This window comes from Ornithorhynchus anatinus, chromosome 9, assembly GCF_004115215.2.
Source record: "Ornithorhynchus anatinus isolate Pmale09 chromosome 9, mOrnAna1.pri.v4, whole genome shotgun sequence".
Lineage (NCBI taxonomy): Eukaryota > Metazoa > Chordata > Mammalia > Monotremata > Ornithorhynchidae > Ornithorhynchus > Ornithorhynchus anatinus.
Genome location: NC_041736.1, coordinates 6,860,543 through 6,887,394, shown reverse-complemented (window position 1 = coordinate 6,887,394; position 26,852 = coordinate 6,860,543). Strand labels below are relative to the sequence as shown.

General features: G+C 52.3%; 1 protein-coding gene across 7 annotated transcripts in view; it reads right to left on the bottom strand.

The window, feature by feature from the left end:
• Positions 1-26,852, bottom strand: part of FMNL2 (formin like 2) — a 216,364-nt gene that overhangs the window by 20,346 nt on the left and 169,166 nt on the right. For all 7 annotated transcript variants that reach the window (XM_029071852.2, XM_029071848.2, XM_029071849.2 and 4 more), the window contains exons 7-15: positions 25,036-25,144; positions 24,173-24,249; positions 22,727-22,820; positions 14,207-14,281; positions 10,574-10,684; positions 9,325-9,474; positions 8,875-8,976; positions 7,257-7,569; positions 5,378-5,566 (exon numbers count right to left, since the gene is read on the bottom strand). In XM_029071852.2, the coding sequence (XP_028927685.1) occupies positions 5,378-5,566; positions 7,257-7,569; positions 8,875-8,976; positions 9,325-9,474; positions 10,574-10,684; positions 14,207-14,281; positions 22,727-22,820; positions 24,173-24,249; positions 25,036-25,144 (1,220 nt within the window). The remainder of the gene's footprint in view (positions 1-5,377; positions 5,567-7,256; positions 7,570-8,874; positions 8,977-9,324; positions 9,475-10,573; positions 10,685-14,206; positions 14,282-22,726; positions 22,821-24,172; positions 24,250-25,035; positions 25,145-26,852) is intronic.

Here is a 26,852-nt window from a genome sequence, read left to right as displayed (position 1 = left end):
CAAACCGCCGACGGGCGCATCAGAGAAAGCCGGACAAGGGGTGAGATCCAACCTCTCTTCCTCTCTAGGGCTGGCAAGACGAGACCCTAACGCTCCCTCTGAGTCAAGGCCTCCCGAAGGCATTCGCACTGCTGTGCACGCACCACGCTGTCCCACGAGGGCCCTTTCTGGCCCCGATGGGGGCTACGTGGCTAAACATCCTTTGGGCGGTTTCAGAACCGCAAGCACCACCACGTCGGGCGGTTAGGGGGTGGGTCGTTCCTCCCGGTCAACACTGAAGGACGAGGATGGGATAGGGGACGGAGGGGACTGCCTCCGTTCCTCCAGTGTCACGAAGGCCATGGGAACAGGAAGGCTTCAGAGAATCTCCCCCACCCCCCCCCACCCCCGCCCCAGAAGCATGCAGAAACATGGTGACCATGGCATTTCCCCTCAGACCCTCCTTCAGCCGGGCTTTTCGGGGCCTAGGTTCCCGTCTGCCCCTGAGAGACCTCGCTTCTCCCAGTGGGGTGAAGTCAGGAAATACTTCTCCTCCTCCCTCCTTCCACCCTCGGCTTTGGAGCATTTTAGCATTATGGGAAAATTCCAGGCTGTTCACACTTTTCTATCCCAGGACGGAGGTGTACGATCGCTTCGAGGCTCCTATAGGACCCCAGGCTAACGAGACCCGCCCCTTTCTTTGCAGTTATACTTCACTTTCTCCTTCGGAGCAGCACGGAGGAGAGTCTCACCTTCCTCTCTGACTATCGGACTAGGCCCGAAGTCCCTCGCTCAAGGAGACGGGGGCCGTGTCAAAGGAGCCCGGAAAGCCAGCTGAAAGCCTAAGTTCTCTCTCGCGGTCCTGCTGAGAAAGGTGTGGGCAGCCCCCGGATGACAGCAAGCCAACCCCGGGTTTAGATTCCAGACACGATGTCACGGTGAAATGAGTCTACGCTTAAAATAGCATGGAGATGGAAGACGGCACGGCACCGGTGGATTAACGGGGGGACACGGGGGAAACACATAAAATCACTTGTCAAGGAGGAACCTACAGAAAAGCTTGATTGGCCCATCTTTGGTGAGAGCAGGAAGGACAAAGGAAATAAAAATTAGACACGGTTAGAGTCATCCAGTCCAACGGTCCACGCACCCCTGGATTATCAGACTGTCATCCGACACCCCGTTTCGCTAGCAAGCACTCGGCAAGGCGAGGCGTACACTTCTTCTACCCTCGCTATCGCCGCTTGCTTTCTCCCCATCTTTTCGGCTGGGTCCTCACGACAGCAAAAACTCGGTTGCTTTCTTTAGCCAAGGACCCTACCCCGCCACAGTCCCATCCCGGGAGCCGGGACCCATCCCCGAAGGCATCCACAAAGGCCATGCCCCAGTGGTTCCTGCAAGGGAATGACCTCAGTGGAAAGAGCCCGGGCTTGGGAGTCGGATGTCGTGGGTTCGAATCCCGGCTCTGCCATCTGTCAGCTGTGTGACTGTGGGCAAGTCACTTGGACTTCTCTGTGCCTCAGTGACCTCATCTGTAAAATGGGGATTAACCGTGAGCCTCACGTGGGACAACCCGATGACCCCGTATCTACCCCAGCGCTTAGGACAGTGCTCCGCACATAGTAAGCGCTTAATAAATACCAACGTCATTATTATTATGAACCCGGGGCAGAACGCTGATCTGACCCTGAGGCTGGGGCCCCTGACTGTCTAGCGTAAATGGGTCAGCAGGTAATCCGTCCTGGGGGCAGCTCCCGAAGAGGGGACGGAGCCAGGCCTGTTTGGGGGAAGAGAAGTCAAAGGCAACACGGCTCTCTCCCCTTGACCACTGTGGGGGTCTCCTACCCGTGGGGCATCGGTGCTCCTTCTCTTCTGCGAGCAAAGGGAATTCCCAGCGTTTCAAATGCCACCAGGTCCCTCCTCCACGATCTGTCTGGAGGGCGGGATGAGTATCGTCCCAGACCCCACCGGAGCTTGGACCCAGCCCGCGGCTCCTCCCAGCCCAGTGAGCCGGGTCAGTCTTGCCTCCCCGGGAAGGAGCGCGGCTCCACGGCCGGGGGGTTGAGACCGGGGTGGGGTTCGGGCGCCCAACTGGGCCTCCGCCTCCAACCTACCGGGTGGCCTTTGCCTTGCTGGGCCGTCAAGCAATTGCTCAATGGTATTTGTTGAATCGCTTCCCCCTAGGCGGAGAGAGGTGTGAGGGGAAAAGAATCCCACTCCGTACTCTCCCTAGCACTTGGTACTCTGCACACGGTAAGCACTCAATGACTCCGATTGATTAATTGAGGAGATGTGGTGTCACTGGGAGGTGTGTCCGACCCAGTGACGTTCCGGGTCTGAGATCTGGAAACAGTCACCGTGTGAAAAGGCTAGCGGGACCAGGCCGGGAGGGGGCAAGGGGTGTCCATTATCCCCTGGATCTCCGGGGACTCAGTTTCCCTTTTCTCCTTCGGAAGACATCAAAGTTCAGGAAGAACGTGGAAGACGGACCGAACGTGAAAGCTGGAAAGGAACTGGGCAGGTGACTTGGTCCGGTGTGGTGGTCGGGTGACACCAACTGGCCTGGCTGGACGTCTGTAAACCGAGGGCAAAGAAGCCGGTACCTCCCGGGGGCCCCATATGTAAAACGTGAAAGGCCTGGACTCTCTTCAGAGGAGAAACATTACTTGGTGGACCCAAAATGGACACCGTAATCAGGGGATTCGCTGGGTACAAGAGGTGCACGGAGAGTCATTACAGGAACACGCTCTTAAGAGGCAGCAGAGAGGTCTGAGGGCGGATTTTACACACGGAAGACGTTACGCGAGCCCCCGTTCCGACCCCGGGGAGAGCTGACGGGGGCAACCGTTCCAATGGCTTCTGGGGCAGCTCTGGACTCAAGACACCTACAGCCTGTAGCCCCCGACTGCGCACGTGGATGGGAAGGGCAAGTTAAGGGCAACTGATTTGCCCAAAATAGCGGTGGCAAGGCATAAGGAAGCAGCGTGACCTAGTGGAGGAAGCCCAGGCTTCACCATTTTCCTGCCGGGTGACCTTGGGCAAGTCTCTTCCCTTCTCTGGGCCTCAGTTTTCTCATCGTCAAATGGGGATTCGATACCTATTCTCCCTCCTACTTAGACTGTAAGCTCCACGTGGGACAGGGCCTCTATCCGGCCTGATTAACTTTGTATTTACCCCAGCACTTAGAACGGTGTTTGGCACACGGCAAGCGTTTAGTGACTACCACAAAAAAAAAAAAATAGTAAAGAGAGAGGAAAATCCAAATGTCCACTGAAAAAAGAGCCTGTGTTTTTTGAGGGCCGTTTTGTGCTGCACACCCTGAAATGATCAGACCCAAGGAACACCCCCTTAAGGCATCGATCAAGGGCATCACGACACAGGCACTTTCCACCTTGCCGGCGGTGAAATTCAAAACCTTTTAGCGCACGTTCAATTTAAGGAAAGGCACCCATCCATCTCCGTGAGTCCCGGGGGGAAAGGACAAGTGGGTTCAGGACAAATCAGCGACAGACTCTGCGTTCCAAAATGGAGATTTCCGTCACGGGTTTTAGGGATCCGTCCATCGTCGCCTCGGGGAGGTTGTTCGGGTTGGGCCTCCCGACTGACCGTGGCGGGTGGAGGGTCCCCAAGGCCCCTCGCTCTGTTGCTGGACGGCATGGACGCGGAGGAGAGCCCTGTGGCCTTCCCTGGACGGTAATGGAGTGGGAAGACAAGGCTGGGAGCTGGGAATGACCCCTCGCGTTCTCTATCGATCGGGCTGACTTGCCGAGGTAACTTCCCGTGGCCTCCCTTGGGGCCGGACTAGCCAAATGATCTCTCAAGTCGCGTCTCTCGTCCGCAAGACTCCATCTCCTGTTAGACTTATGTGGACCAGGAACTTGGCTGGGCCACACAGCTCAGAACAGACGCTTCCGCTACAACGTCCATTCAGAAAAATTCCTCGTCCGGTACGGCTCTGGTCAAAGCACCCAGGGCCGAAAGTGAAAACGTTCTGAACCGGAAACCACCCTCGGTGGCCCAGAAGGGCTCGATGGAGCAGGGAGCACTTATAATAATAATAATGTTGGTATCTGTTAAGCGCTTACTACGCGCAGAGCACCGTTCTAAGCACTGGGGTAGACACAGGGGAATCAGGTCGTCCCACGTGGGGCTCGCAGTCTTAATCCCCATTTTACAGATGAGGGAACTGAGGCACCGAGAAATCAAGTGACTTGCCCAAAGTCACACGGCTGACAAGTGGCCGAGCCGGGATTCGAACCCATGACCTCTGACTCCAAAGCCCGGGCTCTTTCCACTGAGCCGCGCTCGTGTCCATCTCTGTAATTTATTTATTCATATTAATGTCCGTCTCCCACTCTGGACTGTAAACCCGTCGTGGGCAGGGAATGTGCCTGTTTTATTGTTTCGCTGGCCTCTCCCAGGCGCTTAGCACAGTGCTCTGCGCTCAACAAATACAAACGGATGAACGAACGAATGAGGGGGGCAGGGTTGGAAGTGGCATCCAACAGCCACTGAAGTTAACGCCAGGCCCGTAGCCCAGGCCTCAGGGTGGGGATAAAACGGGCGAGAGTAGGATGTGGGTGTGAGTGTGGGGGACGGAAGAGAAAACAAGGGCTGGGGCCGGTGGGTGAGGGAGTGGAGTCGGGGAAACCGCCCCTCCCCAGTCTGAACCCTACCACGCTTCCGCAACGGCGAAATATCCATCCTGGGACTCTGCCTTACGTTAGAGCCCAATCCGGGCCAGCTGTGGTCTGCTTCCGGCACCGAATACACCCATTTCTGAGCTAAGAGGAGAGAGGGACCTGTTTTCCCACCTTCCAAAGGGCGTGGGTCTAGGCAAAATAGTCCACGCTGGCCCAACGGGCCGCTCGACTGCATCCGCTGGGAGATGGGAAGCAGCACGGGGTGGCAGACAGAGCACGGGCCTGGGAGTCGGAAGCTCGGGGGGGTCCCAATCCCACCTCCGCCACTTGTCCGCTGTCTGACCCTGGGCAAGTCGCTTCGCTTCTCTGCGCCTCAGTTACCTCGTCTGTAAAATGGGGATTGAGACCGGGAACCCCACGTGGGACCGGAACCGTGTCTGATTGGCTTGTCTCCACCCCAGTGCTCAGTCCAGTGCCCGGCACACAGTAAGCGCTTAACGGACGCCGTAATCGTCGTCATTATTACGCTGGGATTAGCGTGCTTCACTCCAAGGCCCGGCGGAGACAGCGGACGCTTCCCGGGCAGAAAACATCTTCTCGAAGCGCATCCTTAGCCCTCCGCGGACCGGCACAACCCCCCGGGCACGGGAGGATGAGGAGGAGGGGCGTCCGTGGGGGCTCCGCCGCGGCCCCGCCCTACCCGGCGACGCCGTCTCACCGTGCCCGGCAACGGGAGGGAGGGGGCGCGTTCTTACCTGCTAATCCTGAGTTGAAGACCACCGTGGGGGACGCCGTTCCCGGCAGAGGGGGAGCCGACGGAGGAGGCGGGGGGGGCGGCGAGGTCGGAGCCGTTTCGGCCGCTGGGCCCGGGAGAGGCGGCGGCGGGGGTGGCGGGGGTGGCGGGGGAGGGGGCACTGTGACCGTGGTCGTCGACCCGTTTTGCTCTAGGAGGAGAGAGAGGGAAGACCCGCATCAGTGCGGAACCCGACGGGGCCGCCGAGCCCGACTGGGATCATCTCCGTTTTCGTGATCCAAAGGGAGGACCGAGTGGGGCGCGCTGCCCGAAGATCTCCCGGGGGGTTTCGGCCACCGAATTCACCGCTTGTCGAAACGTAAGAAGCTTCTCGTGGGCATTCGTTCGTCCAGTGGTATTTATTGAGCGCTTACCATGTGCGGAGCACTGTACTGAGCGCTTGGAATGGACAAGTCGGTAACAGAGACGGTCCCCGCCCTTTGACGGGCGCACGGTCTAATCGGGGGAGACGGACAGACGAGAACCGCAGCAACAAATAGAATCCAATTCCGCTGCACTGTACTCTTCCGAGCGCTCAGCGCAGCGCCCTGCACACGGTGAGTGCTCAGTAAATACCACGGATGCTCACTAAACGCCATTGATCGTGAATGAGAAGAGCGACCAGGTTGCAGTGATTAGAGCCCTTGGTGGCAGAGAGAAAGGTAGCAAAGGCACCCCGCCACTGATAACTGGACAGCTGGACGGCGGAAGAGTGCTTCAGCCAAGGGAGGAAGGTTCATCTTTGGAGCGTGACAGGAGAAGCAGCGTGGCTCGGCGGAAAGAGCCCGGGTTTGGGAGTCAGAGGTCGTGGGTTCTAACCCCGGCTCCGCCGCTTGCCGGCTGTGGGACTTGGGGCAAATCACTTAACTTCTCTGTGCCGCAGTGACCTCATCTGGAAAATGGGGATGAAAACCGGGAGCCCCACGTGGGACGACCTGATCACCTTGTATCCCCCCCAGTGCTTAGAACAGTGCTTTGCACATTGTAAGCGCTTAACAAATACCACCATTATTATTATAATAAAATATCATTATGATAATATGATATGAAATATAAATTACTCCAGGTTATCACCCCAGACTGATTCACTTTCAAGCTCCCATTGACAGATTCGCTTTTCCTTCCACTTACCCGTAAACTGGTAAATAAGCTCCTTGAGGTCAGGTATTTTTTTTTTTTTTAAATAGCACTTTTTAAACGCTTACTGTGTGCCAAGCACTGTACCAAGCACCGGGGTAGGTACGATATTATCAGGGTGGACACAACCCCTGTCTCACATGGGACTCACAGTCTAACTAGGGAGGGAGCGGGATCCCCATTTTACAGATGAAGAAACTGAGGTACACAGAGTAATGATAATATTTATTATGGAATTTGTTAAGCTCTCGCTATGTGTCAAGCACCGTTCTAAGCCCCGGGGTAGGTACAGGGCAGTCAGATTGTCCCACGTGGGACTCGTAGTCTGAATCCCCATTTTACAGATGAGATAACTGAGGCACAGAGAAGTTAAGCAACTCGCCCAAGGTCACACAGCAGGCCAGCGGCAGAGCTGGGGTTAGAGTCCGGATCCCCCGACTCCCAGTGCTCTTTCACCGCTTCTCTACCCCCGTGGAACTCTCCCAAGGGCTTGGGAGAGCGCTCTGCGCACCACAGGTGCTTGATACCCGGGCTCGACTGATGGAGGAAAATAAGGCGAATGTCAGGGATTAATCGGTGCAACGGGAGCACCGATGTCCTGAGCCCGCCAACGCCCCGAGAGACACAATCTACACCTCTCGTGGCTTCCCGTCCACGACCTGCTCCACCCCGGCCCCGATTCCGGATGCCCGGAGGCCCCTTACCCGCCTCGGACGTCGGTGTCGACGGAGGTAGCGGTGGGGGAGGTGGGGGCGAGGAGGTGGAGGACGCTTCCCCGCTGACCTGTCCCGAGCAGGAATTGACCGAGGCTTCCGACCCCGTCGGCAACGCGCCCGATACCACGACCGGTAGGATGGAGATGTCTCCGTCCCCTTTCTTCTGGATTTTGATGGTCCCTTGCTTCTCCAGTTCGTGGATCTTTTTCTCCAGAGTGGACTGCCTCTGAATGGCTTCCTCTTTTTCTTTGATCAGTTTTCTCAATGTGTGGACTTGGGTATTTGCATCTTTGTAGATTTCCTGCCAGAGAGCCAGTGGTTAAGAACTTCGGCGGGATCCCACAGCGCCACCCTGCCCGAACGCCAAATTGGGAACGGGTGCTGAGCGGGAGACCTGCGCGGAGAGGAACACGCTCCAAAAACAGAGGTCATCCTACGGTGCCCGGGTGACCAGGTTGGGGCCCGGGGCAGAAACTATATCAGTGGGGACAGGCCTTCCTGATGCACCCGACGTATCCGAACACGCTCGCAGGCCCCCAGGGCACCCGAGCACGCTCGTTTCCCGGCCCCCGGCGTATCCAGCCGTGCTCACGCCCTCCAGGGCACCCAAGCCGGCTCGCACGGCCCCCAGCGAAACCAAGCACGCCCACACGGCCCCCAGCATACCCAAGCGCGCTCCCACGGGTCCCCAAAATGACCGCGCCGGCGACGCAACGCCCCCCGGATCTCCAAGCGGGCCCACGTGTCACTTTAGCTTCATATCCTCTTTGAATTGATCCTCAAAGCACCCCTCTGACAAAAACAAATCACTCGATCCACTTATTCAACTTCCACCGCCCCCATCTCCCAAGCGTTTTGACGGGAAAACCATCGGCCCTTTCTCCTCCCTGTCTATCAAGCAATCAACTGTACCTATTGAGCGCTTACTGTGTGCAGGGAAAGTACAATATAACGTCAAGGCTGACACGCTCCCTGCTCGCAACAAGCTTACAGTTTAAAGGGGGAGAGAGACTTTGATATAAATAAATTACAGGTACGCACGGAGGTGCCGCGAGCCTGGGAGCGGGGATGAACGAAGGGAGCAAGTCGGGTCGACGCAGAAGCCTCTCTCTGTTCATCGCCTCTAGAGAGTACGCTCGTCGCGGGGAGGGAATGTGTCGACCGAGTCTGTCGTACCGTATTCTCCCGAGAGCTTAGGTCGGTGCTCTGCACACAGTAAGTGCTCAAGAGATACGAGCGGTCGATCGATCGATTGATACCCAGGGTCTGGGTTCTGGGATAGAAAGAGCGGCACGGGAATCTCCGGGCCTTCCTCTGGGGATCTCCAGAGAGGGTCCCACTCGGAAAAGTTGCCCCGCCTCCCTGGAGGCACTGGCCCCGGCGGGACCCCAGGAAGTGGGAAACTTTCATTAACCACAGGGAAATCCGGATCTCTATTGAGTCCATCCGTTCTTAAGGACCCACACCGGCATTAACCGCACATTGCCCCTCGGTACCCTGAAACGTGCGTGGGCAAAACCAGCCCCTAAAACGTGCCGCTTACTTCATGAAGTGGGACAGAGTCCCGTACCGCCCCATCTGTCCGAGCTGCCGGGATCACACTTACCCGAGCCACATCCAGGTCCTTGTTTCTCTGCATGAGCTGTTTTTCCAGTTCCACAATCTTGGACATGGCTTCATTCTCCGTGTCTTGCAGTTTTTCCGACAACTGGAAGGATTTCAAAAAGGGAGTGGGTCACAGACCATCATGCCATCCTATCTATTGAGCACTTAACTCTGCGCAGAGCACTGTTCTAAGCGACAGGACACATCAGAGGGTCTCGGCAGGAAACAGCTCTCTAGGGTGGTCTCCGGCAAGTTCCTGTGAACTACCGGTCCTTTAGATTGGTAGCTCCTTGAGGACAGAGACTGTATTGTATCTTTTACTAGTATTGTACTCTCCCTACGGTGCTTCGCACCCAGGAGGTGCTCAATCAAGATCACTGGTTAATTAATAAATACCATAGTTTCAGGCCTGTGCATGACAGAAAGTGGGTGGGGAGGGGAAGGGGATTACGTGAGAAATGTTCTCTTCCAGTTCTTCAACCCTCTCCAGGGCCGCATTCTTGGTTTCGGCGTCTTCCAGCAGCGCCCCGACGTCAAAGACGTTGTCCAGGTAGGCCTGAATCTGCACCTGCAGCTTGTCGCTCTCTGTGTGTTTCAGCTTCTGCAAGGTCGAGGCGAGCGGCATGTCAGTTACACCTGGGCGCCCCCAAAATGGGACCCACCCACCCCAGAAGCCCAACCCATCCAGCCGAGAGCCCCGACACCGAGGTTGCGACCTTCGTCCCGGAGAGTCGTTCAGTCGGTCGATCGTATCTACTGAGTGCTCGGGAGAGTACGATAGACACATTCCTCGCCCAGAGTGATCTTAGAGTTTAGCGGGGAGACAGACACTAATATGAATGAATTACAGATACGGACCTATCTGCCGTGGGATCGGGTCGGGGGGCGAGTAAAGGGAGCGAGTCAGGGCGATCCGGAAGGGAGCAGGGGACGAGGAAAAGAGAGCTTAGTCAGGGAAGGCCTCTTGGAGGAGATGTGCCTTCAATAAATCTTTGAAGGCGGGGGGGGTCACTGGTTGTCGGATATGGGGGCGGGGGAGGGTATTCCAGGCCAGAGGCAGTTTCCTCATCTGTAAAACGGGGGATTAAACACCTGTTCTCCCTCCCACTTTGACCGCAAGCCCTTTGTGGGACAGGTACTGTGTCCAGTCTACCTCAGCACTTAATTCAGTGCTCGTGGCAAACACCTTAATTATTATTTTAATTATTGCACGTGCTCCCTCCAGCCAGTTGGTCTCCCTTGCGTGTTTCGTATTTCCCGAATAATAATAACAATAATGCTTAACACGGCGTGTCGCATCCAATAAATACTACTACTAAGAAATCTGCTGCCCTTGTACCGCAAGACCAACCAGCCCGTGAGCCACACTGTGCAATACTGGAAGGCGGCGTGGCCGAGCGGAAAGGGGGACGGGATTCCGAGTCGGGAGACCCAGGTTCCGGCCCTGGCTCCGCTACTTGCCTGCTTCGTGACCTCGGGCGAGTCCCTTACCTACTGGGTGCCTCAGTTTCGTCATCTGTAAAACGGGACTCGGATACCAGGTCTCACACCCTCTTTGACCGTGAGCCCCGGGTGGGCCGGGGACTAAGTCTGAGCTGATCATCTGGGATCCCTCCCGGTGCTGACCCCAGTGCCTGACGTACAGTAAGCCCCTCATAAACCAACCCGGGTTGTAGGTCAGTGGCTCGAGTCATACTTACGTCCAAGTATTCGTCCAGGCTTAGCTTTGTAAACTCGTACTGGAGATGGACTCTGAAATTCATATCTTCCACCGAATGGACCACGATGTTAATGAACTGCATGCACGCCACCTGCAAGGAAATCTCCGGTTAAAGACAGTCTGCTTGCAGGACGGTGTTTTGTACGCAACTCCTCAGTGGAACGGTCCGACAGAAAGGCCCAAGAGTGCCGGCTGAGGATACCGAGTTAGATTTCTCAGGCCCCATTTTCTGCTCTGCATTTTTAGATTTCCCCTTCCCCTCCACTCGATCTTCCTCATCTTTGCCCCGCCTCCCTTTCCCTGTTGATCAAAAATCCATCCCGAGGTTAGAGATACTCCCATCACGGTATGCGGTGGCACCTTCCTTCTTTTTGGAATAAGATTTTAAATTAATAAGAATTCCTATCTTTTTCTCCGCGGCTCGTGATCTTACCTCTACTCCTCCTGGTCCATCCAAGCCCCAGACTCATCCACAACCACTCCGCCATCCCCCACCCCTCCATCACCAGCAGCACCTACTGAGCACCTCCAACCAATAACACCAATGTCCTAGGCGCTCGGATGTATACGACTGTAGGAGAACGCACGGCCCCCGCCTCCCGAGGGGCTTACAGTCTAATGGGGGAGACGGGTGGGCCCAAATTGCCAAACGCACGACAGCTAAAAGAATAAGACCCTAGAGAAAAGTGACCGATTCACAGAGCGGAGAACAAATGAATGAGCGGGTCTATAGCAGTGTGACTGGTTTTAGCTTCTGCCTCCGCTGGGATTCTGGTGTTCTCTGGTGTTTCTGTCACAGTTCTGCTCGCACCGTGTGCCCCTGCTGTGGGAGGAAGAGGAACTTGGAATGGTGCTGGGAGATCCAGGCACCGTGGCCCACAGGAGCCAGAAGCTCCTCGTAATCCAGGAACCATGAGAGAATCGCCAATTTTCAGTACCTTCGGCAGACGGTGGGTGGCACGTCACGCTGAACAGCCTGGCACGTCTTCCCTGCCCTCCATCTTCCCCACCCCACCACACACAAGCCGGAGGTTGGGTGACGGTGGAGTAGCTATTTCACGGTCTGTGAGGGCATAACTACTCAAGAGTAAAGTTTGAGATATGCTGAAACTTACTGGAAGAGAGGTGAGAAACTCGATTTCTCTGGAGGGGTAACCACCGCCTTCCTGGATTGGAAGAAGGCTCAACTACGTCATCTGCGAGCTTCTTTAGGGCCCCGAATTCTCTGACGAGAAAGGCGGGGGCTCGGAGATGAGAGCGGTTCCGAAACGAGAGCGGGCCATCCTCAACCTCTGCAGTATTCCGGCTGCTTTTTTCCCTTCTCGGTGGCATCTGTTACATGCCATCGACAATCACGCGTAGCTCTAGTGCAGACCAGATGGTGGTAGGACAGTAAATGCCGGCCCATTTGTGGCTGTCTGCTCGTCTTTGCTGGAGAACCGCCACGTCGCTGAAAACTCAGAGGATCAAACAGCAAGAAGAACCATCTGAGGCAGGGAGGCCTTTTAGCTTCCGATTCTTTTGCAGATGAAGGTGAAAATAGGTCATGGGGAGGAGTGTTGGTACAGTGCTTTCCACATGTAAAGTGCTCAATAAATACTATCACTAATAAAGTCTGAGTGTGTGGATAGAGTGACCCCAGATGGTCGGAAATAAAGGAGTTGGAATTTCCTCTGGATCCTGCTCATCGACACGGCGGGCAGCACGTGTGGCGACTGCGAGCTCTCGGGCAATTAGCTATTTCAGTCCTTTCGAGTGGGCTTTCTCAAGCGGACGGAGCAGAGCCGCGGAGCCTTTGGGGAGCCAGCCGGGTCCTTCAAGGAGCCCGGGAGTCGGGGGGACCGACTTTCTTCGGAGCTCTCCACGGGCCCCGGATCAAAACACCCAGAGCAAGGAAACGGTCAGATGGTTGGAAAACTCAGGGCAGTCTGTGGATGGTTCCTGGAGAGGTGGTGTGGTTACGGGACTGACCTCTCGTTGCCCACCTCCTGCGGCAGTAAAGCACTTCTGGAAGCTTCTATTTTCTTCCCGGCCGGGGTGGAGGGAGGTGAGGAAGTGGGGAGAGGGGGAGGTGGAGCCCGACCGCCGCCTCAACAATGTTGAGAAATAGAACCGCTATATTTGTCTGGAAGCCAGACATCTGGCCAGCGTCCCGCCCTCACAACCCCGTCAGCTGGCCGGAATCAAGAAGCAGCCGCTCACCTGACGTCCGGGTCTGGGGCTGAATCGTGCCAAGCCTGGAGGTGGGCGGTCCAGCCGGGGTTGGGCCGTGGGGACACCCCCCCAACCCAATGCCCCCCAAGGCCCCAGGGAGACTGGGCTGGCCGCAGGATGACGCGGAGAAACCAATCTAGCCCCGTTGCTTGTCAACTCTACCTGAAGGCAACCTGGGTCGGATGCCACCTGAAACGATCGAGAATGCAGGTGGGATTCGAATGTCTATTTTTTTTAACCCTAAGGTATCGATCAAGAGCATCCCGGCGGTGTCTCTGTACGTTGCAGATGTTCCCGGAGAGGTAGTGTGGTTGAGGACTGTCCTCTTAAGTAGTCCACGTTCCCGTGACAGCAAAGGACTTCCGGAAGCTTCTAACTCTTCCCGGCCGGGGCGGAGGAAGGAGGGGGGAGGAAGTGCCGTTCCGATGGGCACTCCGCCCGGCAGACTCGATAAGGCCGGCGTCCCTCCTGCCCACCGAAACCGACCGGATCCCGGGGGCGTCTGCGACCTGGGCGGTTCGCCTTGGGGAAAATCCCGGAGTGGGGAGGGGGCCTCTGGCCGCCGCCCATCAGAAGCGGGGGTTGCCAGATTCGACCTGTTAAATGATCCCGACGAGGCGTGGGGCCCGGTGGCTCCCACAGACCTCGCGATCGGCTCCGTCGGCCCGGGGCGAACTCCGGGAGCCGCTGCCGCGCGGGAGCGGGAGCCAACGGGCTCCGCTCACGACGGCCGCTCGTTCGGGTCGTCCTTCCGGTTCGAAGGCGACGCTGCGGACGGCGAGAGTGAGACTGCGTCCGAGGGTGTGAGTGGCTTTGGGAGGCCCACAGGTGAGAGATGGCAAGCGCTACTCAGAGTTGCGGATCAGCCTACACTGGAGGCCGGACAGCAACAGGGGTCTTTTTCGGAGAAAGCCTGGGCAGCCAAGTGAGGACCTCCACAGTCTCACGCCCGGCCTCCTTCCACTTCCGGGTTTTTGAGAACGAAGCTGACCACGAGTTTGCTTTCCCCTGGGACCTGAGCAACTTTCGGCTGCTCGTAACCCCCAGTTCCGTATAAACTTCAAAGAAAGCAGGGTGCCCGGCAAAAAGTGACTTGCCAGGGCTCATCGGACGAACGGCAATGCATTGAAAGACCCGAAGTACTAGGGGTGGACAATTTTCCCCAACTGACCATCCATCTCAGATCTTCCCACCACGATCCCCCAGGTCTTTACGGAGGAACTGGATTCCTCAGAAAGGGAGCACATTTCGAAGGAGGCAGGGAGATGGAAATGGATACGGCAAGATGGACCGTTGCCTTAAAGGTGCGCAAACAAATGAAGAGGTCTAATGAGCCCCCAGCCGTTGTTCAGGGCATAAAATACCATACGACCGAATCTGTTTCTAAAATAAGACTCACCATGAAATCTATATTGTTGTCTTCATTCTTGAAATGTTCCATCAGCTTCTCAAAGCGTTGCTTCTCTCCACACACCTGAAATACATTTCACATTTTTACCCCCACCGCTTTCACACTACCAGCTTCTCTTTCCAAAGTCCACCGGCCATCCCAAACCCTTTCCCTCAACCACAACGTTTGGAAAACTCTAAAATCAGACGCAGAGATGGCCGACACGTTCTCCCCCACCCCCAGAAATGCCCCCAACCTAAGCGCGATACAAACAGCATATCTGTTTTTGGCTACGGCTGGTCTCTACAAAGAGTTTCACTGACAACCTCAGTAAGCGCTGGAAAAATTTCTACTTGTACCTGGGAGTTTGGTCAGGGTTTGTAGTCTCTATTGTTGGAACTTTTGTTGTTTTTTTCTTTAATGGTATTTGTTAAGCACTTATTATGCCAAGCACTAAGTGCTGGGGAGGATACAAGCTAATCAGGTTGGACACGGTCCCTATCCCACGTGAGGCTCACGGTCTTAAACCCCATTTTACAGAGGAGGAAACTGAGGCCCAGAGAAATGAAGTGACGTGGTCGAGGTCACAGAGCGGACAAGAGGCAGAGCCGGGATTGGAACCCAGGTCCTTTTTGACTCCCAGGCCCATACTCTACCCACGAGGCCACGTTGCTTCTCAAGTTACTTCTTGTTCGCCAGGAACGTAGTTTTTTTTAAAAAATGTTATTTGTTAAGTGCTTGCCACGTGTCCGGCATTGTACTAAAGCTAATCCTGTATTGTATTAAGTACGAACACTTTATTGTGCTCTCCCAAGGGCTTAGAACAGTGCTCTGCACACAGTAAGCACTTAAATACCAACATTATTAATTTGTAACTTTTTTTATATCCGCCTCCCCACTTGGAGTGTGAGCGCCTTCTGAGAAGGTGATATATTTCACGCTTCTATTGTACTTTCTTAGGTGCTTAGCACAGTGCACCGTGCCCAGTGGGCACTCAATAAATACCATTACTACTGCCCTTGCAGAGCACTGTGTTAGGACCATAGCAACAGATTTTAAAGATAAAAAGCATTCTTTGTCCTTGAGGAGTTTACAATCTAATGGAGCGTCTCCTCCTCACTCCACTGCTTCACTGATTTTTGGTTCTGTCTTCATGCCGTTCAGAGTTTTGTTTCATCTCTCCTTATACATCTGTCATCAGTCCCCTTGTCCCTTTTAATTTTTAGCAATATCGGTGGTGGTACTTGTAAAGCGCTTACTATGTGCCGGGCACTGTACTGAGCGCTAGGGTAGATATAAGAAAATCAAGTTGGATACAGTCCCTGTCCAGAAGGGTTCACGGTCTAAGGAAGGAAGGAATAGGATTTAATCCCTATTTAATCCCAGATGAGGAAACTGAGGCACAGAGTAGTTAAGAGACTTGCCTAAGGTCACAAAGCCGACAGGTGACAGAGCCGGGATTAGAACGCAGGTCCTGGCTTCCCTGTCTAGAGGGGGATCAAATACCACAATCGTTAGTTTTTAATCACAAAAGCGATTTGGCCTAGTGGATTGTAGGCCTGAGAATCAGAGGACCTGGGTTCTAATCCCGTCTCTACCACTAATTTGTCGTGTGACCTGGGATAAGTCCTATAACTTCTCAGCGCTTCAGTTTTCTGATCTGTAAAATGGGGATTCAATATCTGTTCCCCCTCCCCTCTAAACTGTAAGCCCCCTGTGGGATAAGGACTGTGTCTGATCCAATTATCTTGGATCTACTCTGGCACTTATAGCACAGTGTTGCCACATGCTTAACAGATGCCATTACCATCACTACAGTGCCCGAGAGTGTGATTCTCCCGCGCTCTCTCTCTTCTCCCCCGCTGCTCCCCTGCTTTCCATAAGTCAGTCAGTCATATTTATTGAGTGCTTATTGTGTGCAGAGCATTGTACTAAGCGCTTGGGAGAATTCGGAACAACAATGGACGGACACATTCCCTGCCCACAGCGAACTTACAATCTAGAGGGGGAGACAGACACATTAATATAAATAAATAAATGACAGATGGACAAAAGTGCTCTGGGGCTGGCAGGGAGGGGGTGGTGAATAAAGGGAGCAAGTCAGGATAATAATGTTGCTATTTGTTAAGCGCTTACTATGTGCAGAGCACTGTTCTAAGCGCTGGGGTAGATACAGGGTCATCAGGTTGTCCCACGTGAGGCTCACAGTTAATCCCCATTTTACAGATGAGGTAACGAGGCCCAGAGAAGTGAAGTGACTTGCCCACAGTCACACGGCTGACAAGTGCAAGAGCTGGGATTCGAACTCATGACCTCTGACTCCCAAGGCCGTGCTCTTGCTTCGCAGGATGAGGCAGAGGGAGTGGGAGAAGAGGAAAGGAGGGCTTAGCCAGGGAAGGCCTCTTGGAGGAGATGTCCCTTCGATGGCCGCCCTCCCCTCCCCTGGCACGGTGGGACAGTGGGAAGGGAGAGGGTCTCGGGCTCAGCATGAAGCTGGCCAGCATTCTCTTTCGATTGCATTCACATCCAGGAATGCCACAGAACAAAAATAATCGCTTCCGCAACGAGTCTCAGATTGAACGTGACACCTGCAGGCAGAGCAGTTAAAACAAAAATACAGTGAATAGAATAATTGTGCTCCAAATACAGGGTCATTCGGTTCAAGAGACGGGGGGGAAGAAAAAAACCAACAACAACAAAAAAAATGTCAACTCTGGGAACCCGGAATCCAGAAAAGAACTCTAAGCATCCCCGATTACGAAAGCTCGCTGTTTCCCGTAAAGCGGTGTTTTACAATCTAAGCACACTGTCTGTCTACATATAGCCGTGGCCTTAAAAATCTGAAATATTAACAACGATAAAAAAGGCTGTTCCTAGCTGGAGAAAAATAGCTCTCATACTCTCTTGCGAGTCTGAATATCCAGCCTTGGCAGATCAGCCCCTCTGGACGTCTGCACACATTCCGACAGTGAGCTGCCCGCTTTGATTTTTCATGTCCGCGCATCTCGGAAGCTACTCTGTCCTTCTAGGGTCACAGTGAAATCATTCATATTCATCCTCAGCGACATTTCCTCAAATACCCCCCCCAAATCAATTTAACAGCCCATCAAAAACAACAAATTTGGATTAGGCATAGAGATGAATTTCCGAGCTAGAAGGGCCATGGAGACTGGAAGTGGATCCTGAAGGGCTCTCTTTCCCCGGGGGGATTTGAAAATAGTAATAATAAGGGTTCCGGCCTGTCCGGTGAATTTATCCCAGCGTGGCTTAGTGGACAGAGCCCAGGCCTGGGAGTCAGAAGGACCTCGATTCTAATCTCAGCTGCGTGACTCTGGGCATATCACTTCACTTCTCAGTGCCACAGTTCCCTCATTTGTAAAACGGGGATTAAAACTGTGAGTCCTATGGGAGAGAGACCCTGTGTCCAACCTGATTAGCTTGTAGCGGTTAGTACAGTGCCTGGCACATAGTAAGTTCTTTACAAATAAAAAAAAAAAAAGGATTTTCCAGAGGAATGATTTCTTTGGACGTGGGGAAAAGTATGAGAGGAGAAGTGGGGAAAGGAAGGGCTCAAGATTCTTAGATATACAGGATAAGAACTTGCAGTTTAGGGCTGACTAGAGCCAACAATCTTTCGAGCGTGGAACCAACCGAGATTTCTCCTTGTAAAAGTCTAAAGGTTCTCTTAATTGGCCCAGCAAGAAACCGTCAGCCTAGACATCCCGATCTTCACAATGACAGCCCCCAATCTAGGGTAAGGGGCAAATTAGTTCAGGAATCACGTTCAGATACCCTAAGGTATCTGGTTCCCAGTCGCCATCTTCATTTGGAGAAGCAGCATGGCTGGGTGGAAAGAGCCTGGGTGGGTGGGTGATTTATTTCCCTAATTTTTAAAACCCCAAGAAGCGACAGCGAAAATTGCACCGTTTTTCTATTTTCTACACCTCAGTGGCTAAGTTAGCCCACAGTTCAAATTCTATAGGATCGGCAGGATCACAGGTGATTTTGGAGGAATCCGCACGTGAAATCTCAGCAAAGTCCCTCCCCGCCCCCCAGCCACCTACCCAGGGACTACGGAGGTATTTAAGGGCCCTCGTCAATAGGGATCGACACTTCGAGTGAGCCATCGTGGTCTGGAAAGGTCAGAAGATTAATCTTCCTGACGGCCAAGGGTTGAACGCAAACAGTTTTAACCTCGGTCCGGCCATTAGAAGATATTGCCTCACGGCCAAATTCCTCCCTCGCCCTTCCCTTCTCTCCCCCGACTCCCAAGGTCAATCTCAGGCCTTGAATCCCTTTGCAAGCAGCAGGAGGGGGCACGATCGGGAGAAAGGCGTGATTAGAAATACTTCCCAACCCGTGACGCCCCCACCCCCAGCCACAAGATGCACCCTTTCCTCTTCTCTCCCTCACACACAGGCTACCTTGACCGGCGGTCTCTCCCCACAGGAAGGTTCAGCTTGGGAGCAGCCGGTTTTGACCGATTAAGCCGACATTTGGGGAGGTTCGCTGGAGAACAAAAGCTCAGTTTTCTTGCCCTCGCCTGGTTAAGCAAACAGTTATTTCAGACTTCGCTCTAGGTGAAAAAAAGCTTTTATCCTTTACGGCGTAAACCCACTGTTCCTGGATTACTGGCCCTGCCAAAGATGGTCCTGGCATTTCTTTTTCACTTTTCCTAACTCTCCGAACATCCCTCACGATAAAGACTACACTGGCAGGTGGGGAGAGACTGGGCTTGTTGCTGGCAATAAAGAGTCCTTGGCATGCAAATAGAGAAATTCGAATCTAAATGACACATTTAGCCCTGAAACCTACACAATCTTATCCCCTCCCTCCAGTGAAGGGAAAACTAATAAAAATTAAACAAAGAACTTCATTTTTCTAAAGGGTAAGAATCGAAAGAAGAAGTTCTAACTATTGTCCGGCAAATAAAGAAATGAAAAACACAATCTGATTGTGCACAGCATCCTTGACGGTAAACTCGCTGTGGGCAGGAAAAGCGTCTTCCAACTCTGTTACACTGTACTCTCCCAAGTGCTTAGTACAATGCTCGGCTCATAGTAAATGTTCAATAGATACGTTTGATTGATTGACAGACTGGCATGTGAAACAAATGGGTTCCTGTGAGCCACATTTTCTGCTCTGTGTATGTGTGTGTGTGTGTGTGTATGTATGTGCAAAACGGGGAGTAGAAACCAAGAAAATGTTAATGTGCCCCAAAAACATGAACGCTGCAGAAAGCTGGAGGCCTGGAGACCACAAGCTCCACCTAAAAGGGGACCTAAATCTCTGGTCCTTCTGGGTTTCGACTTGGTGATGAACCCACGGAGAAATCTGTGTCATTTCCAGTTCGTTAACCGAAGCCCAGCAGGGTGTTCCGAAGTCGCCTCAGGGCTTAATTAATCTTTAAAACATCTCTAAATTTGAAAGTGTATGGTTTCCTGACAGCCTTCCTGTTGACACGCCCATTTCCACCCCACGGCTTCCACTTCCACGGCTCTCCAGGAGGATCAGGTGTGCCCTTTTGCCTCAGTTCCCTCTGGATTCTCCTTTGCCTTCAACATCTCTCCAAGGCAGGAAATGGGAGAATTTGAGTTGGTTGAGGTGACCTTCCTCTGCCTTTTTTCTGAGGGGGTTTTAAAAATTCAAAGCAGAGGAAGAAAAAACCAAGAAGAAAATAAAGTGACTGCAAGATCCCATGTCCCTTAGCTTCCCTGATATTTCCCTGGATACAATCAAGCAAGTAATAGCAGTTATTAAGCACCTACTGTATGCAGAGCACAGGCTGAATGTGAGTATAACACAATTTGTGGATGAGATCCCTGCCCTCAAGGAGCTTACAGTCTGGAGAACTCCAGAGAGACACATCAAACGCGTGCCTCAGTGGATAGAGCCCGGGCCTGGGAGTCAGAAGGACCTGGGTTCTGATCCCTGTTCTGCCACTTGTCTGCTCTGTCACCTTGGGAAAGTCACTCCACTTCTCTGTGTCTCAGTTCCCTCATCTGTAAAACGGGGATGAAGCCTGTGTGCCCCATGTGGGACAGGATCTGGGTCCAACTCTATTAGCTTGTATTTACCCCAGCACTCAGTTCATAGTAAGTGCTTAACAAACACCATAAAAATAAACAACAAAAGAAAAACAGACGCCCTGCTTTGCCCCGCGTAGAGGTTGAGAATACAATCTTCCATACAAAAAATAGCTGCTTTAGGACTTGAGCTATTTACTTTTAAATCCCCAGATCTGCAAATCCTGAGGATGCACAGATAAACAGCTTAGGACAAAATGAAAGCCAGAAGCCAGAAAAAGGAAGTGCGGTGGTATCAATGCCCTGCTTGAAGAGGAATTCCTCTGCAAACGACTGTGGGGGAAATGAAATCTTGCTACAGATGTGAGCTGGGTGTCTTTTACCCTGGAGATCTGCTTTGGCTTCTCTGTACTTCAGCAGACAGTTAAAGCAGTATTATGGCATCCAAAAAGTTCAATGATTCAGTCTAATCTAGTCTTCCATGAAAATTAATAAACTTTCGTGCACGGTCTTATTTACATGCATTTTCAGGAATTCACCATAAGCATGGAGACACTGGGGAGTCTGACTAGTGGAGGTGGTTGGCGGGGGGGAATGTAACCCCTCATTTTCCATTCAACAGCCACAAATATCAATTTCACTAAGGTTAGTTCTGAACTGCACACCATAGCCTATACTGACCTGCACTAAAATGTCAGCTATTCGAGAAGTAGCATGGCCTAGTGGAAAGAGGAGAGATCTGGGAGTCAGAGGACCTGGGTTCTAATTTCAACTCTGCCACTTGCCTACTGAGTGACCGTGGGCAAGTCACTTCACTTCTCTCTTCCTCAGTTACCTCATCTGTAAAATGGGGATTAATCCCTACACTTCATTCATTCATTCAATCGTATTTATTGAACGCTTACTGTGTGCGGAGCACTGCACTAAGTGCTTGGAAAGTACAATTCGGTAATAATTACTATCACCATCCAGAATATCACCAGACTTAAGGATCACAAATAACTATTGAGATTTAACTTCTCTAAGACTTGAGAGCGGAGAGTCAAAAATCACTTACGAGCTGCTTTCGTCCTTGAACCTTGAACTCTTAGCTTAAGAGAGGGATCGCAGAGGAAGGTTCAAGGGGGAGTGTGACCCCTGGATCCTTGAGAAGGAGTCAACAGGCCGAAGCTTGCCTTGCCGAGCACGGGTGCAGATAAACTCTGAGCCCCTGGTGTTCTTGACTGACCTTGTTCAATCAGAGGAGGCTGGGCTTAGCTAATTCTAAGACTCCGATTTTCACAGATTAAGGGTCCTGATGACTCGAACTCATTACAAGCGCCTGCGTCAGACTGGAGGAGGGACCAGGTCTCCCGCTTCGGTTGGACTCTTTTTGGTGGGGAAAATCTGCTCTAATTTGGACCACCCTCGTCTCCCCCTGAAACCCAGCCTTTGCCTCCTCTCCACCCACCCTGAACCACCTCATCACCTGACTGGTCCATTTCCCCGACGGAGAACCCAGGCTACTCACTGGCCAATCCTCTACTCCAAGAATGCTCTTCCTGTCAACTACCGTCAGTAGTATTTACTGAGCACCTTCTAAATACTAAGCCCCGTCCTGAGTGCTTGGGAAAGTAACAACAGAAGCTGACTACGCATCCCCTTTCCTCAAAGAGCTTATGTCTAAACCATTCTTCCACGCCTACCAAGAGCTCTCTTTCCTCTTTCCAAAGGCCCACTTCCTCCCTGAACCTTTCCAGAAGTGAAGTCAATCACCCCAACTGCCTACCACTCCTCTGACCCTAAATCCAACAAGATACCCTTCAATCCCCTCTCTCTCCCGGAATGACCAAACTTTCCAATTCTATCCGATACTCTCAACATAATCACCGAACCTCTGTGATATCCTCGCCACGACTTCCATTCTGTTATCGCCTGACCAGTGTAAAGGCCTCCCAGCTCCTCGAGGACCGAGACCATTCTAGCTGTCTTTCGTCCCCTACCCAGAACCGCACCATGCCACGCGTGAAAAATACCATTTAATGGTAACGGTGACCTTCACGGTGGTGATGGCGCTGAAAGAGATTACGGAATTATGCCGGGAGACCTGGCAAACCCAGAGCTAATGACGCTTCCATTGGACCGGTTTTAAAATAGTCACCCTGGGTCATTTGAAAGGAACTAATGAAATCATTTCAAAGTTAGGTCTGGAGCCTAGAAAACAGGAAACTGTGAAACATTAATCCCTCCATCCAAGGCACCGGGTCTTGGTAGATTTCATTTGGGCAATTAACTAGTCTCCAGCCGAGACAGGAGGCGATGGGAAACTCTGAAGGTCTGGACTGCCTGGATTTAAGAGAGACATTGCAGGTCTCTAGACTGTAAGCTCGATATGGGGAGGGATCGTGTCTGTCGACTCTGTTGTACTGTACTCTCCCAAGCGCTTAGTACAGTGCTCTGCACATAGCAAGTGTTCAGTAAATACCAATTGATGATGAGGATGCTCTTATGACAAATATCCTACCTCTTTGAAGTTATCGAATGCCGACAAAATGATTTCGTGCCCTCCTCTGACAAGACAAACGGCTGCTAGCAGTTCCAAGACGAGGGCTTTTGTTCTGTCAATTCAAAGAGAAAAACACAAAATCAACACAGCGTGCGGTGGATCAGCTTCGCCCTCCGTCGCTAAATGGATGCGGGGGCAACGCCGAATAAATGAGCCGCCTCTGGCACGTTTTGCATCTTTCCCAACTTCTCACCCATCAGTTGATTGGTCTTGAGCCCAAGACATAGTGCCAATTCGCAAGACTCGGGGCCCCTCGCCCACAATCCCGAACGATCATACGCCGTAGATCTGTGAGGAATTGATGCCCAGTGTTACCCTGGGTGTGAATCTAAAGGAGGAAGACAGCCCGGCCTTCTTCCATCACCAGCAAATGGGTTGAAACAAAAGGAATTGATAAACTTCAGGGCCAAAGGGAATTTGGGAGCATTAAGGCAAGAAACCACAATGGTGCAATATTTTCTCCGCTCTCCAGAGCCAAATGCATCTCATTTGTCTCAAAGCTAAAAATCGAATCAGGGTCCTTATGCTTCCAATCTGCTCATTTGCAGATGGCTCTGTGTAAGTCCTCAGTGGCAGTGTGAGTTTGCAGTCTGTTTAGTCTCCCTGTGTATGAGGTCTGTAACTCTCTGGAAAACAGCGAGGATAATACCGAGATCTTCCCCCCGTCTCCAGAAACGGAAACAAAACTCCATAACAAACAGTGAATGAAAGGAGGCCGGGCGGTACTTTTTGAAACGTTCAAAGACAGTGTCAAATGAAAACTGGCTTTTCCTGAACCCAACATCCTGGATGTTAAAAAGGGAAATGGCAATTTGGACAAACACTCTAAATCTCGAGAAATAGAGAACGATCTTCCATAGGGGCCGGAAATGGAGGTCAAGAGAGATTTCCATTTTCCAACCCTTTCGGGAGAATGATGAGACCAGCATCGCGATCCATCAGGGCCATCCCTAAGGTAGGACCTATCAGGACAACTGATCGGGACCTACGGAAACAGCTTTCCATCTACCCGCTGCCACATCCGATTCTGGGTGCGGCCACACGCCTGAGTCACTGACATCCCAGCCAATCAAGTCCACTCCCGACACTGCCCTACGGCAATCCTTGAGCGTCCGCCCCCCCAGGAGGGGCAGGGTTCACTATGGTTCTAGGGTGGTTCTAAGGCCACCTGAAGCTATTCTTGATTGGGAGCGGTTGAGAGAAGAGATCTGAGACTGAAACTTCCACCAAGCCCAACGACGCAGTTCTAGAGGCAGGAAGTTTCACCAGGCTCAAAGGACAAATGGAGGCCCGTGTCTTAAGAAGCCCCTTCATGGAAAATCCTGGTGGGATTCTAGAACTCCAACTCAACCGGTAGAAACTTTTTCACCCCTGCAAGACTTACCCATCCAGAAGTCTCCTTACCTAGGATTCTTGTTATTCAGACTTAGTGCAATTTCATTAACAGCGTGTGGGTGGGACATGACCATATTGAATCCGTACTGAAATGGAGAGGAAACAGAAGAGTTACAAACAGATGGCTGGGGGGTGGTGGGGTCGACCATACTGACTTCCAAAAAGCGCACAGCCCAGGGGGCCAGAAAACTCGGGTTCTAGTCCTGGCTCGGCCACTGTTCTGCTGCACGACACTGGGCAAGTTACTTCTCTGTAAGCGTTTAGCAGATGGCTAAAAAGGAAAAAATGGCCATCCCGACAGTTAACAAGGAATAAGGCCACTTGTCCCAGAGGCCTCTGGGACCTCGGGATAATGAGCAAGGAGCAGTCACAAAGTCCCCAGGACAGGGCATCACAGCTCTGATTTCACTGGAAGCATATCAGCGCCTGGGGGGGTGAAATCCAAGACGGTGGCCCCCTAAAATCCTCGGGGTACAAGTTCCACCAAGGACTTCCACTTAGTGACCACTCCTTCGTACCTTACTGCACAGTCTATGCGGCTTTGAGGTCTACTGTGACCTGAAATGACCTCAGACAAAGCAGTCGTTCATTAACGATCATCAATTAAAAACTCAGAACACTGGCAAATCCTGAGCTTCCAAGTCTATTAGAATTTTCTGTGGCTAGGGCCAAAGGGTGTGCTACACCCCTGAGGGCCCTCAATCAATATTCAAAGATGACTCTGAGGTTTGATCCAGAAGAACTCATTAAAGCTAATGAGCTAATTAACCTTACAGTGAATCAGGTTGGCTTCCCCGAATCTTCCACCGCCTCACTGATGCCGTGGGCAGAAAGGATCTCAAAAATCTACAGCCAGTTCCAGAGAGACATACCTGGTAATTCATGATGGCACGTAAGCACATGATGCAGACATGCACGTCGTCCTTTTTACTCACTAATCTTGAATTTTTTAGGGTTCTTCGGCTCGGCAAGGTGTTGTATCTGCAATGAAAAAGGGCCAGGTTTCAACCGAATCGGGCGGCGGATGGAACCTCTCAGGGAACGCAGAGGGATGTCCTCCTACCAGGTGATCGTGAGCGGGACTCGGTCCCAGAGCGAAACAGCAGCCAACATCTGATGCAAGGGGTGCACCAGGCGGAAAGTACAAGCCCCTCGCGAAGGCACATCACGACACGGGAATCGGAAACCGCCCCGACGGGAGGAAAACGTCCCGCGACCCCTGCTCATAACCCGCAGGGCGCCCGGGACTGCACGGGTGACCGGAGGCAAGCAGCGACTTGTGAAGTAGTGAGGGCGTGAGCAAAGGGGTTAGCACTGAGGGTCCTTCAGTCACCCGACACTCGCGGTCAGTGACCCCCGCTGCCTATTTCAGACGAAGCCACGCGATTCAGCCAAGTGTTAGGCATTCCTGTCTCGGGCAGTCCAACTAAATGCATTTCCCTCATCACTCACCAGGAAGCCAGGAACAACTCTTGGATGAAAATACTGCGAGAGAAAGAGAGAGAGAGAGAGAGAGGAAGGGGCTGAGAGGGAGAGAGCAACAGAGAAAGAGACTTAGAGGCAGAGACAGAGTCAGAGACACGGGGAGAGAGATCGGCCCATAGTCAAAGCTACGTTGAAATATTAAGATTAGCTCATGCTACATTCTCTCACAGATAACGCCACGGATTCCATCGTCTCCCTCTAGACTGTAAGCTCGTTGCGGGAAAGGGATGCGTCCGTTTATTGTTATTTTGTACTGTCCCAAGCACTTAGTACAATGCTTTGTACACAGTCAGTGCTCAATCAATACTACTGAATGGATGAATGAAGGAATCCTTGAAAGAAAAGCATCCTAGAGCCGCAGCTGGAATTTCACAAACCCGGAGTCTGGCTCGGTTCGACTGGTCTTGGCCAATCGTTCGATCCATCGTATTTACTGAGCGCTTACTCTGTGCAGATCACTGTACTAAGCGCTTGGGAGAGTGCAATAAAAGAGAGTCGGTAGGCGCGCTCCCCGCCCACAACAAGCTTACAGTCTAGCGGGGAAACAGCAGGATTTTGGTCTCTGGCGTGGTTTCAGGCCTTGGCCAAGAACAAGTCTCAGGAAGTGAGAAATCCTTTCTCGAAGAAAAAGTCAGCAGCAAGCTGTTCCACGAGTTGAACCCCGTCTGTCATCTAGTCTTGTGCTAATTTAGAGATTGAGAAAAATGCTTAGTGGCGATTAACATCAATTTCAGAGTTGTTAAAGGTTGTTGATTTAAATTAAATTAATTGAAGTTCTGACAGGTAGACAATTATCTAAAACTCCCCAGTAAGCTCCCCAAATTCCTTTCATTCTCTTCCTCTAGTGCAGAAAAGGAAAGTGGGGTATGCGTGCATGTGAGAGAATGTGTGTGTCTGTGAGCATGCGTGCTTATAAACAATTAAGTCATCATGATGAGGATACTAGCAGGCCAGGCATTACTTTACTGGGATAAAATTCTGTGGGATAAAACCTGGCTAACATGACTTTTCTAAACAGGGATCGGGCTCAAATGATTTCCAGCATTTTCCCACCAGGCAGAAAAGTTTCATTAATTGGACATTTAAGTTCTGTACGGGCGAACACGACGGAACCAAAAAATCAGGGGGCGGGAGAGAGATCCAAGCATTAGCAAGTCCCGTTTCAATATCTAACCACAACTTTATGCAGTAAGAGTTCTTTCAC